Source organism: Syngnathoides biaculeatus, chromosome 12 (assembly GCF_019802595.1).
Source record: "Syngnathoides biaculeatus isolate LvHL_M chromosome 12, ASM1980259v1, whole genome shotgun sequence".
Lineage (NCBI taxonomy): Eukaryota > Metazoa > Chordata > Actinopteri > Syngnathiformes > Syngnathidae > Syngnathoides > Syngnathoides biaculeatus.
In genome coordinates this window covers 15826502-15838826 of record NC_084651.1, presented here as the reverse complement: position 1 = coordinate 15838826, position 12325 = coordinate 15826502, and the positions used below count along the sequence as shown (strand labels likewise).

The following is a 12325-nucleotide window of genomic DNA, read 5'->3' as shown; positions in this document are numbered from 1 at the left end:
GAAATAATTTCCATATATATTTTTACAAACTTTTTCTTTTCTGGGTAGGCCACCATTATTTGCACTGCAATCCATTTTGGATGGTGATGTATGAAGGGAGTGTGCTCAGTTTCACCAATGTTTTTACCAGTAGCCGAAAAAAGCAGCTGACAGCAGTGATGAACACTGTCTCGCCATTTCAGTTTGAGCCAGTGTGAATAAAGACATGAACAGAGAGACAAAACCAGCAATGAAAATGGATATGAAAGTGAAGATGACTGGTGTGAAGCAGCTCAAATTAGTCTTTTTGAGCAGTGTCTTTTTAGCTGCTGCTTGTCAGAGATGACTGAAGAAGTGGACATCTTAAGACCTCTATTTCATTCTCACACTGACTGTATTTACTGGAGTCAAGTAAAAGTGAACATATCCTTTGAGTTAGCGTCATTATCTCCATCAAAGAGGATGCCTCATTTAACCGAGTAATTGTGGTCCAAGATTGGAGTGTGTACATCAGGCTGTCAATCTCAGACATTTAACTTGAAAACATGACGGACATAAGTGACGAACACTGTAAATTTAGTACTTTATCACATTTATTGAACCATTAAAAAGATAGATTAACAGTGAAGGATGAAGAAGGTTGCCAAAGAGAAAGGATTTTGGTAAGAGTAAAAGCGTGATTGCAGATATCGGGAATCATACTGACTCCATTCATTTTGAACTTAGCCTACAGCCCTGGATACATTTGGTGGCTGTCATAAGCCAGGCTGGACCACGGCCAAGAGGGGACACCTGGCACTGCTCATAGCTGTTGCACGTTGACGGTAATTAGATGGTGTATTAAAGTTGGAGTTTTGGTGACTGGCATTTGCCAGTCTGTTGTGTTCTGAGTCTGTGAGTCTCCTGCAATAAAACCCTCTGGGGGGAAATTGCGTAATCTACACGCCTATTGCTTCTTGTGATGGCGGCAGTAAACAGCAAATTCTTCGGCCTGCCATGTCTGTTGGGCGTTGAATTCTTTAAGCCACTTGCCCAGAGGTTTCGTGTCAATCTCCTTTTGAGTTCTCGGGGTCCATGTCTGGCCAGTTCGTTCTGTCACATGCCATTGGTGCGGTGAAGGACCCAAATACATGACTCCAAGGCGAGGACGTGATGATCAATGGGTTTTATTCTCAATAACACAAAGCACACTCACAGACTCAGGGCACAACGAACAACACACTGGGCATTACAGGACCCAGCAGGAAAGACTTGGCGTCGCCCGGGACGACGCCAGACACACCGCCTCCCGCAGAACCAAGTATATCCTATCCGGGTAGGCTCCGTGATGTCGTCCTCGCCTTCCTTGCCACATGCACCGCCTGCGTGTCATGATTACCTTCCCGACCACGACTCGCTCACCACCGCATATTTTTTTAACTCTGATTTTTCGGATTATCACCTGTCTCATTCTAACTCAGACAATAAAGGCAAATTCTCCCACCTCGTAATGAGTCTCGATGACTTAATTGCGCGGTCCCGTGCCTTTGCCCTGTGAGCCCAAATCTTGTTCATCTAATCCTTTCCTGGGAACCTCTTGGCCGTGGTCCAACCTGGCTCATGACAGGTGGCTCTTCGCTTTTTCATCTATTTTGACATTGTACATGATGAATATCGATAATTGTTGATGTAAAACACAATATTTGATGGTTTATTTACAATTTATTTGGTTTGGGGTGGAACTGATTTTGAATTTTGAATTGAAACTGGAGCCAACTAGGCTGTGTGGCTGGCATTATCTCACTCCCAGATCCTGAGAAGAAGGTATTGGCGACCGGGCCGTGGCCGTTTAGCTCAATGGTCTGCACATTCCCCTCACAATATGTGCTTGCTGGCAATTTTGTAACCCAGAACACAATGCAAAACCAATTGGGATAGATTTATTAATTAATTAATTTATTTATTTTCAGAATACACTAAATGTAACCTTATGTTCATTTAGATTAACTGTGAGCTGCAACTTTGTGTACATTATTTCACATTTTTAATTTCTGGAAAACCAGTAGCAGACTCATGGGTCATTCACGAAACCACACACACACACACACATTGCACAGTAGTTCAGGCTAGTTCAGCCTTGGCGCCTGGCTGCCTTTAGTTTGGCAGAAGGCAGCATTTTTTTTTTATTGGAATGGATGACGGTTTACAATAAAAGTGTGTAGATTTAAACATTTAACTAATATATAGCGCAGCAATGAACGGCAGCAAAACACCAGCCATTACATCATCAATCATTGAATGCATTGCACACACAAAAACATGGTTGACCACCTTATATCAAATTACAAATGATTTTATAGCTAAAAGAATACTTTATAAAGACAGCATCACTTTTCAACAGTATTTGGCATTACATCGGTTTTCACTTTCAGAACAATAAGTTTTGTTTGTGCTTCTGTGACCTGTGACTTTTTTCTTTGCAACAGAAACAGTCAAGGCTCCGAGATGCCAAGACTGTGGAAGAGAAAGCAGCAAAGATCAAAGAATGGGTGTTGCTGAAGTTGTCAGAGGTAGCGAAAATGGGGAAAACACTGATTTCATTGATTTGACATTCTTGGGCTGTGTTTCTATGGATGTTTAGAATTTACATAGCGACCCATTTGCTCCATGTCCTGTCCAATGCTTTCCGTCCTATCCTTTCTTCACAGGGTGTATCACTACTGCCCCATACAGCACCTGAATCCCATCTAATGTGTCATTCTACTCGGCATATATTTACTTCACTCATCTTTGTTACAGCTAATGTTCTGTCTTTTGTCTTCCCATTCTATGTTTAGTTATCTTTCGCTGTCTCTCATTTGTTTGTTTGTTTTTTGTCACTCCCCTTTAAAACTTTGATTGACTGAATTTTCAATAAAATTCTTTTAGAATACAAAGAACTACAATGGCATCTTAAAAACTGTTCCATCATAAAAGTGATACAGATTCTCCTTTCTGCTTAACCTCAAAGCCAAAGAGGTCCAAATAAAAATAATAAAAATAATAATAATACAAAAAAAATATTTAAGGTCATTGAACAATGCATTTTTTTCCATAATCAGTTTGTGATTCTGAACTACTTGTTTCTTCCTCAGTTTGAGGTAGAGAATGCTGCACTAAGAAAAACCAACAAACAACAGGAAGCACAAATTAATGAGCTAAAGAAGAAAACTGACGGTCAGTGAAAGATCTAAAGCTGTACATGCATCTTTTCAAATACCGGATTATACGCTATATCATTCATTGTTCATTTTTCAGAATTTGAGCAGAAATGTTCGGGTAGACGCATAGTTCTGTGCAGGCCAGGTGAAGCCCACCGGGTTAGCAGCCTGACATTTGGCTGCTTCCAGGTGAGAGGGAAGAGTGCACAGGTTCTGACAGGGCCCATTCCCTCCCAGAGGAGCCTCAGTACCGAGGAAGAGAATGAAGGCAGGGTCGGCATTGGTAAGAATGCTTCTTTACATAGGCTCACTTAGAGCTGGAGTCCATTGCAATTGACTTTGTGTGAGAGGCGGGGTAAACGCTGGAAAGGTCCCTGGCCATTCACGTTGCACTTATAAACAACTATGCTCACTTTACATCACATCCATCCATCCATGCATCCATTTTCTGACCCTGTCCTCAAAAGGGTCACGGGAGTGCAGCCAATCCCAGCTGTCATCTGGGAGGAGGCAGGGTACTGAAATTGTTGCCAGCCAACCGGAGAGCACATGGAGAGAGACAACAGTCTTCTTCTTTTCCTTTCGGCTTGTCCCATTAGGGGTCGCCACAGCGTGTCATCTCTTAGCCTATCTCCTGCATCTTCCTCTCTAACCCCAACTGCCCTCACGTCTTCCCTCACAACATCCGCCAACCTTATCTTTGGACTTCCTCTCGCTCTTTTGCCTGGCAGCACCATCCTCAGCACCCTTCTACCAATATACTCACTCTCTCGTCTCTGGACATGTTCAAACCATCGAAGTCTGCTCTCTCGAACCTTGTCTCCAAAGCATCCAACTTTGTTCCGTCCCTCAATGAGCTCATTTATGATTCTATCCATCCTGCTCACTGCTAGAGAGAACCTCAAAATCTTAATTTCTGCCATCTCTAGTTTTGCTTCCTGTTGTCAGTGCCACCTAATCCAAACATCGCGGCTGGCCTCGGCACTAAACTTTGTCCTTCATCCGAGCAGAGACTCTTCTGTCACATAACACACCAGACACCTTCCGCCAGCTGTTCCAACCTGCTTGGACCCGTTTCTCCACTTCCTAGCCACACTCACCATTGCTCTGGATTGTTGACCTTAAGTATTTGAAGTCATCCACCCTCGCTATCTCTTCTCCCTGGAACCTCACTCTCCTCACTCCACCCCTCTCTTTCACAGACATACAGTGCCTTGTGAAAGTATTTGGACCCTTTGAATTCTTCATCCTTTCACCACATTTCAGGCTTCAAACATAAAAATATAAAATGTTAATTTTTTTTGTCCAGAATCAACAAGCGGGACGTAATTGTGAAGTGGAATGAACTTTATTGGATGTTTTATACTTTTTTAACAAATAAAAAACTGAAAAGTGGGGCTTGCAATATTATTCGACCTCTTTACTTTCAGTGCAGCAAACTCACTCAGTGAGGATCTCTGAGTGTTCCAATGTTGGCTGATGATGATAAATAGAATCCACCTGTGTCTAATCAAGTCTCCGTATAAATGCTCCTGCTCTGTGATAGTCTCACGGTTCTGTTTAAAGTGCAGAGAGCATCATGAAGACCAAGGAACATACCAGGCAGGTCCAAGATAAGATTGTGGAGAAGTTTAAAGCCAGATTTGGATACAAAAAGATTTTCCAAGCCTTAAACATCTCATGGAGCACCGTGCAAGCAATCATATTGAAAGGGAAGGAGTTTCAGACCACAGCATATCTACCAAAACCTGGCCGTCCCTCTAAACTTATCCATATCCATAGAAAGTCACATTTAAAGTAAGCCACAAGCCACCTGGAAGACACACCAAACATGTGGAAAAAGGTGCTCTGGTCAGATGAATCCAAAATCGAAATTTTGGCCACATTGCAAAATGATACGTTGGGCGTAAAAGCAACGCGACTTGTCACCCTGAACAAACCATTCCCACTCTCAAACATGGTGGTGGAAGCCTCATGGTTTGGGCTTGTTTTTCTTCAGCAGGGACAGGGAAGATGGTTCAAATTAATGGGAAAATGAACGGAGCCAAATACAGGACCATTCTGGACTCTGCAAAAGACCTGAGACTGGGACGGAGATTTATCTTCCAACCGGACAATGATACAAAACATAAACCCAAATCTACAATGGAATGGTTCACAAATAAACGTATCCAGGTGTTAGAATGGCCAAGTCAAAGTCCAGACCTGAATCCAATCGAGAATCTGTGGGCAGAGCTGAAGACTGCTGTTCACAAACGTTCTCCATCTAACCTCACTGACCTCAAGCTGTTTTGCAAGGAAGAATGGGCAAGCATTTCAGTCTCTCAATGTGCAAAACTGATAGAGACATACCACACACGACATGCAGCTGTAATTGCAGCAAAAGGTGGCGCTACAAAGTATTAATGCAAGGGGGCCGAATAATATTGCACGCACCACTTTTCAGGTTTTTATTTGTTAAAAATGTTTAAATTATCCAATAAATTTCATTCCACTTCACAATTGAGTCCCACTTCTTGTTGATTTTTGACAAAAAAAATAATTTTCTATCTTTATGTTTGAAGCCTGAAACCTGGCGGAAGGTTGAAAAGTTCAAGGGGGCTGAATACTTTCACAAGGCACTGTAAATTCTGTTTTACTTTGACTAATCTTCATTCCTCTCCTTTACAGTGCATGCCTCTTTCCAATTGTTCCTCCACTTGCTCCCTGCTTTCACTGCATCATCACAATATCATCTGCGAACATCATGGTCCTAGGAGATTCCAGTCTAACCTCATCTGTCACCCTATCCTTTACCACAGCAAACAGGAAGGGGCTCAGAGCTGATCCCTAATGAAGTCGTACTTTCATCTTAAATTCTTCTGTCACACCTACGGCACACCTCACCATTGCTCTGCTGCCATCATACATGTTCTGTACTATCCCAACATATTTCTCCGCAACTCCAGACTTACGCATGCAGTACCACAGTTCCTCTCTAGGTCTACAAAGACACAATGTAACTCCTTCTAACATTCTGTGTACTTTTCCACTAGCATCCTCAAGGCAAATAATGCATCTGTGGTAATCTTGTCAGGCATGAAACCATAATGTTGCTCTTACTTACTGATACTTACTTATGTCCTACGTCTAGCCTCCACTACTCTTTCCCATAACTTCATTGTATGGGTCATTAACTTTATTCCTCCATAGTTCCCACAGTTCTGTACATCGACAGACAGATTAGAGACAGACAACAATCACACCCACAATCAGACCTAGGGGCAATTTAGAGTCTCCAATCACTACATGATTTTGGGGTGTGGGAGGAAACCAGAGTGCCCAGAGAAAACCCACGCAGGCATGCGGAGAACATGAAGACTCCACACAGGCAGGGCCAGAATTTGAACTCCTGTCCTCAGAACTGTGAGGTCAAAGCTCTACAGCTACATGACCATTCCGCCACTTTACATCACACCGATGGGCAATTTAGTGTCTTAAATGATCCTAACATGCATGTAAAAAGGTATGTGGTGAAAAGTGAGATAGTACTGTATACTATGTTGTATACTTCAACCACAAGACCACCATAACCACAATTAATACTTTAAACAACATCATTGTCTTTGTTAATGCAGAATTTTACTAGCTATTGGATCTCATTAGGTGCAGGTATAGCGAATGAAGTATACTGTGACTGTACAGTATTGTGTATAAAGTAAGGCATATCCTCTTGTTTATTCTAGCAGACAATAGAAGTAAGCAGAGTGCTTCCTCAGCCACAGGTGCCAATGTCCAAAGACCGGATCAAACCAGACTGCTGGATACTCGTTTGGAGGAGAATGAGAACATGAATCCATCAGACTTTGGAGCGAGCAGACCTGGGTCTTGTAGTGTTTCTTCTGTCCTCTCAAGTGCTGAAAGGGGAGGAGGGTGTGATGCCCATGGAGGACCTCTGGAGTCACGTCTCGCTGGGAGCGAGGCCTACCTGACAGCATCTGATGACAGCAGCTCTCTGTTTGACGACGACATGCAGCTTACCGAGCGGCCCAACTTCAGCATTCTGGGAGCACCTGGGGAATGTACAATGGAGGACTGCCCCTCTGAGGAGCTAAACAAGCAATTCCAATCGCAGAGACTTGACTCATCATCTTCAGCCAACGAACCAAACACAACCATCTCCATTGTCACACCAGTACTTACTCCCAAACGACCCAACTCCCCCCAAGACCTACGAGATACCCCTGCTTCTCCCAAACAGCCCAGACTGCGAACCCCAGCCGGGTCGGGGTTGGTGCATGTAGCTATGGCCAAGAAACACATGAGCCAACCACCAAACAGCAATGAGGCAGCGCACGGGCAAACACGCAATGCCCTCAGCATGCTGCGCTCCTCCCAGCCACAGGAAACAGATCTTGACCAAGTGCAGGAGGTCGACATGGAAACAAGCAAGGATACGCCCCTGCAGATCTGTCCCAGTTCTTGCACCGAACCCACAATGCTTTCCATACAGGCCACATCCGTCCCTACAGATGGCTGTCCAGAAATAAGCTCGGACAGTCACAGCTCACCTCCCACACCCCCATTACACAGGCTCCCCTCCTGGGTAAGGATGTGAATTTATTTGAATCCCATTGCAGTACAACAAATTCTATTCATGTATTCATCATTAAAATGTCTCCACATTAAGGTTAGACACAGCTTACTACAGTGTACATTCCATTGTTTAGCTGTTTCATTTGCTCGTTTTTACAGCTGAAAAATTACACTGATTATCAAGCCACCAAGAATAAACAAAAAAATCAAATTTAATTTTTTACGATCATTTCAGTGGCTGGTGTGGGCGAATGTGCTCGGGAGTAAAATTACCTCCATTTACTGGGTTTAACTTTGAAATGAAAAGTGGGGTGTATACCCCTCAATTTGAATACCAATGCTCGAATGGTTCAAGTGTAACTATGTTGTTTATATTAACATGTTTTTGTCCTCAAAAGGAGAGTCGTATCTACGCAGTGGCAAAATCAGGAATCAGGCTATCTGAAACATCGTGCACAGACTCCGCTACCAAAGGTGAATCAGTGTGACAGTTGTGATGACAAAGTCAAGTTCTGATATGTTTAACTGAGCTTTGCTGTTTTGTAGACCCTTCTCAGCAATCCTCCGATCCTGCATTTGTAATATACACATCCCTCATATATAAAAACATGACCACACCCATTTACACTACTCTGAAGGGGGTAAGTAAAAAAACTGCAACATTTTCATGCTGTGTTGCACATATGAAGGTGTTAAATTTATATTTGTATTTTATGTTTTTGTTGTCTTTGTGAACACAAAACGCCTGCATCTCTGCAGAAAGCCACCCTGCTGAGCAACAACCCGTTCTTAGATGAATCATCCAGTTCCGAGGAGTCATCCAGTTCTGGAGAGGAGGATGGTTCGTTATGCAGTTCCCACACATCCTCAAGCTCCTACAAGGACACCAACCCAGGCAGCCCACGCTGTCTGAAAAGAGGTACACGTCACTTACTTCCCTCCATCCATTTTCTTAGATGCTTATCCTCACAAGAGTCGCGGGGAGTGCTTTAACCTGTCCCAGCTCTCAACCAGCAGGAGGCGGGGTACATCCTGAACTGGTTGCCAGCCAATCGCAGCGCATATAGAAACAAACAGCTGCACTCACGATCACACCTATGGGCAATTTAGAGTGTCCAATTAAAGTTGCATGTTTTTGGAATGTGGGAGTAAACTGGAGTGACCGGAGAAAACTCACACAGGCACAGGGAGAACATGCAAACTCCACCCAGACAGGTCCAAAATTGAACCCGGGACCTCAGAACTGTGAGACCAACGCTTTTCCAGCTGAGCCACCGTGCCACCCACGTCACTTACATTGGGAAGAAATTACGTGACCTCTATTTTTTTGTTGTTTTAGAGTTACCATAAATGTCTTAACTGTATATTTTGAACATTACAATAACCCAAAACCACTCATGCTTTATTTCCAGCTGTGTCCATGACTTCAATGACATCAGAGAGCGACTATGCTATCCCACCTGATGCCTATTCTACCGATACAGAGTGCTCGGAATCAGAGCAGAAATTCCCCAAAAGTTGCTTTTCTGGTGGTGATCACAGCAAGAGTGTATGTACTGTATTTGCATTTCAAACTACAAGAGTGGCCATGTTTTCAAAACAAATATATAATTTTATTGGCTGAATTTTGTATTTATAGTACAGCACATTTATAGCTCCCCACATAGCTGATAACAAAACTAATTTGTCGTTGCAAGGGTCACATTTAGGTGGGGAGCTCAAGCTGCAAAAAAGCAGTCAGTTCAAAAAGTTAAAATTCAATTTACTGCTCAATTTTTAATGTTGTTGTATTATTATGTTTCAATCTATTCTACTGTTGTACTAAACATTGCAACCACTCATTGGAGTAATCAAGAATGAAATGTGAAAATGCAACATTTCTCTAAAAATTGTAAATGCAAAGGGATCATGATACATCATGTCACTCCCAATAGCATTACCCACAAACCTTATTGTGTATATTTGTAGTAACATTTAACCCATTCACTTGATTGGATTGCTATGCAAAAGCCAAAATCCTGACTTTTCTGACACTATGATGCAGTCACTTAAGCTGTCTGTTTATATATTTGGAGTGAAATAAAACAGAAGTAATATCTCTGCTTCTAACCATCCATGTGTCCATAGAAAAGTCATTTTGGAAGCAGTGAATCCATCTTTAAATTATTAGAATTTGCTGAAGAATTCTGATTTGTATGTTTTCTGGATATGAGCGTTATTGGAAAAAAAACATAAAAATAAGACCAGCATTTTTTTGTTTTTAAAGACCTACTTTTTCATTTTATAGTGATGAGCCTTTACAGTATATCTGCTAAGTTCTAAACATACTGAAGAATGTGTAGTTTGTTGTTTGGTATATTTTTGCTACAGTACTAGAATGACACCATCTACCAGCAATAAAATCTTTGAGTGTATATAACATACGTGACCACAATGAGACCAGCCGCCTCAATTTTTTTATTCTGAGACATGAGATAATGACTTTATAATAGACACAATTCTTTTTCGTTAGCGTGATTCTCATTCTGAATAATGCATGTTTTAGGAATCAATGGAGAAATCAGGGTACCTGCTGAAAATGATGAAGACTTGGAAGAAAACTTGGAAGAGACACTGGTTTGTCTTAAAAGAGGGAGAGCTTCTTTACTATAAATCCCCAGTGAGTTTGTCATTTTGTCAGTTTCACTTCTAAGAATCGCAGTCATTGTAAGAACCTTCTGGATTTTCTTTAATATACTGCAGCACTTCTATTCACCTCGGCCTCATTATTGTTATTCCCAGACATTGGATAATGACTTCATAAAGGATACAATTTTTCCCTTCAAATTATTATTCATGTAGGACTTATTTTAAATCAACATTTTATGAGCTTTTCTGTGTTTGCATATGTTTAGATCACTGATATCAATGAATATTGACAGGTTAGATTAGTTTCCCAGAAAAGCCTAATTAAAGGGAAAGTTTTTACGGATATTGATACCACATAAAGAAAGTCAGTTTTCATGTTTTATGCGGAAAATAAGGATCTTTTTGCTGATGAAAAGTGTTTATACTAGAGGTGACAAACTCATTCTAGCTCAGGAGCCACATCGAGGAAAATCTATTACCAAGAGGGGTGGACCGGTAAATCGTGGCCCATGTATACCAAGTTATATACTTGATACCTTAAAAACAAAAATACCATAATTTTTTTCTTTGGTTAAATACTGTCCAAAATAGCATGAGCCCAATATTTCTATTAATCATAAAACATTTAATTATTTTTTTTTAATTCTGAGTAAAAAGAACACAATACCTCCGTTATTCACATAAGTACAGTATATCACAGAACTGTATCAGGGTGTCATTTCTCAGGCAGAAATATATATAAAAATAACACTCATGTGCCCTTAACAAGTGCAAGAATACTCTCATAATCCTGCATAACAACGTTGTTGCAGCCTAGCAGCTGTTTGTTCAAGTTCTTCAGGTGCTCTGTAACATGCAGCATAAATGCAAGGTTCTACATCCATTCTACGGAATGAAATATTAACACTGGTTTGCCCTTTTCTTCCACGAACTTTCTAATTTCTTCTCCTAAATCAAAGAAACGCCTCAACACATCACCTCGGTTTAACCTCCTTAGCTCGGTGTGCTATGGCACGCTATAGATCCATCCATCCATTTTCTTAGTCGCTTATCCTCACAAGAGTGACGGTAGTGCTGGAGACTATCCCAGCTGTCAACGAGCAGGACGCAGGGTACACCCTGAACTGCCTGCCAGCCAATCGCAGGGCACATGCATTTGGTCTTTCTCTAAAAGAAGACTGTCAAACTAACAGTGATTCAGGCTTCTGGACCAGATTAAATTAACAGTTTTTATAACAACCTTCTTGACGTTATCCATTGATAATGACTTGCAACAGAAAGCCTCCTGGTGCACTTTCTCTCTGAACTTTGTCACAACACCCACTTTTTTTCGCGATCATTGTGGGCACACAATATGAAGCCAGTCTGACAGTGCGGGACCAGTGCTGTGGAATTATCAACTGCTGTCGTCATAGCTTTCATTGGCACCCTCTCAACAAGCTCTCCGGTAACGGTCAATGTGTCAACTCTGTGGATTAAAAAGACCAGTTGTGTAATGTCTGTAACGTCTGTGCTTTGTTTCTTGTCAAGTTCTTATTCCCAAAAGGCAGGCGCCTTTCAGGGCACACAATCTCCACTGCCTTCATCCTGAATGTTTTTACAAATTCAGTCTCATTAAATGATTTTGAAGCCACTGTGATTTCATTAGCAATGAGGTAGCTGACCTTCACAAACGCATCATTGATGTCTCTGCTGTGAGTCAACATTGACTGCTGTTTCTTCAAACCCGCCAACAGTTCATTGTCTCTTCTCCATCCTCAATGGATGAGTAAATGGTTGGTTTAGGCGATATTAAAGGGGCTCATATGTGAATTAGATTGGACCCAAGAGCAGACTGAGGCAAAGGGAGTAGATTTGGAATGGTTTATTTCACGTTGGCTCAGGGTAAGGGCATTCAAGGCTAGATGGTGGACCATCGGGACAAGAAGCGAGCACGAGGGTAGCTTGGTGATGTGGCTGGAGCA

The 12325-nt window shown here is 41.9% G+C and overlaps 1 protein-coding gene across 3 annotated transcripts in view; it reads left to right on the top strand.

Moving 5' to 3' along the window:
• plekhh2 (pleckstrin homology domain containing, family H (with MyTH4 domain) member 2) overlaps window positions 1-12325 on the top strand; it is a 49037-nt gene that overhangs the window by 17415 nt on the left and 19297 nt on the right. For 2 of the 3 annotated variants that reach the window (XM_061837321.1, XM_061837320.1), the window contains exons 5-13: window positions 2445-2528; window positions 3093-3174; window positions 3256-3441; window positions 6884-7743; window positions 8132-8207; window positions 8280-8374; window positions 8493-8652; window positions 9146-9282; window positions 10279-10392. In XM_061837321.1, coding sequence (XP_061693305.1) covers window positions 2445-2528; window positions 3093-3174; window positions 3256-3441; window positions 6884-7743; window positions 8132-8207; window positions 8280-8374; window positions 8493-8652; window positions 9146-9282; window positions 10279-10392 — 1794 coding nt within the window. The remainder of the gene's footprint in view (window positions 1-2444; window positions 2529-3092; window positions 3175-3255; window positions 3442-6883; window positions 7744-8131; window positions 8208-8279; window positions 8375-8492; window positions 8653-9145; window positions 9283-10278; window positions 10393-12325) is intronic. The other variant, XM_061837322.1, reaches the window with a different exon arrangement.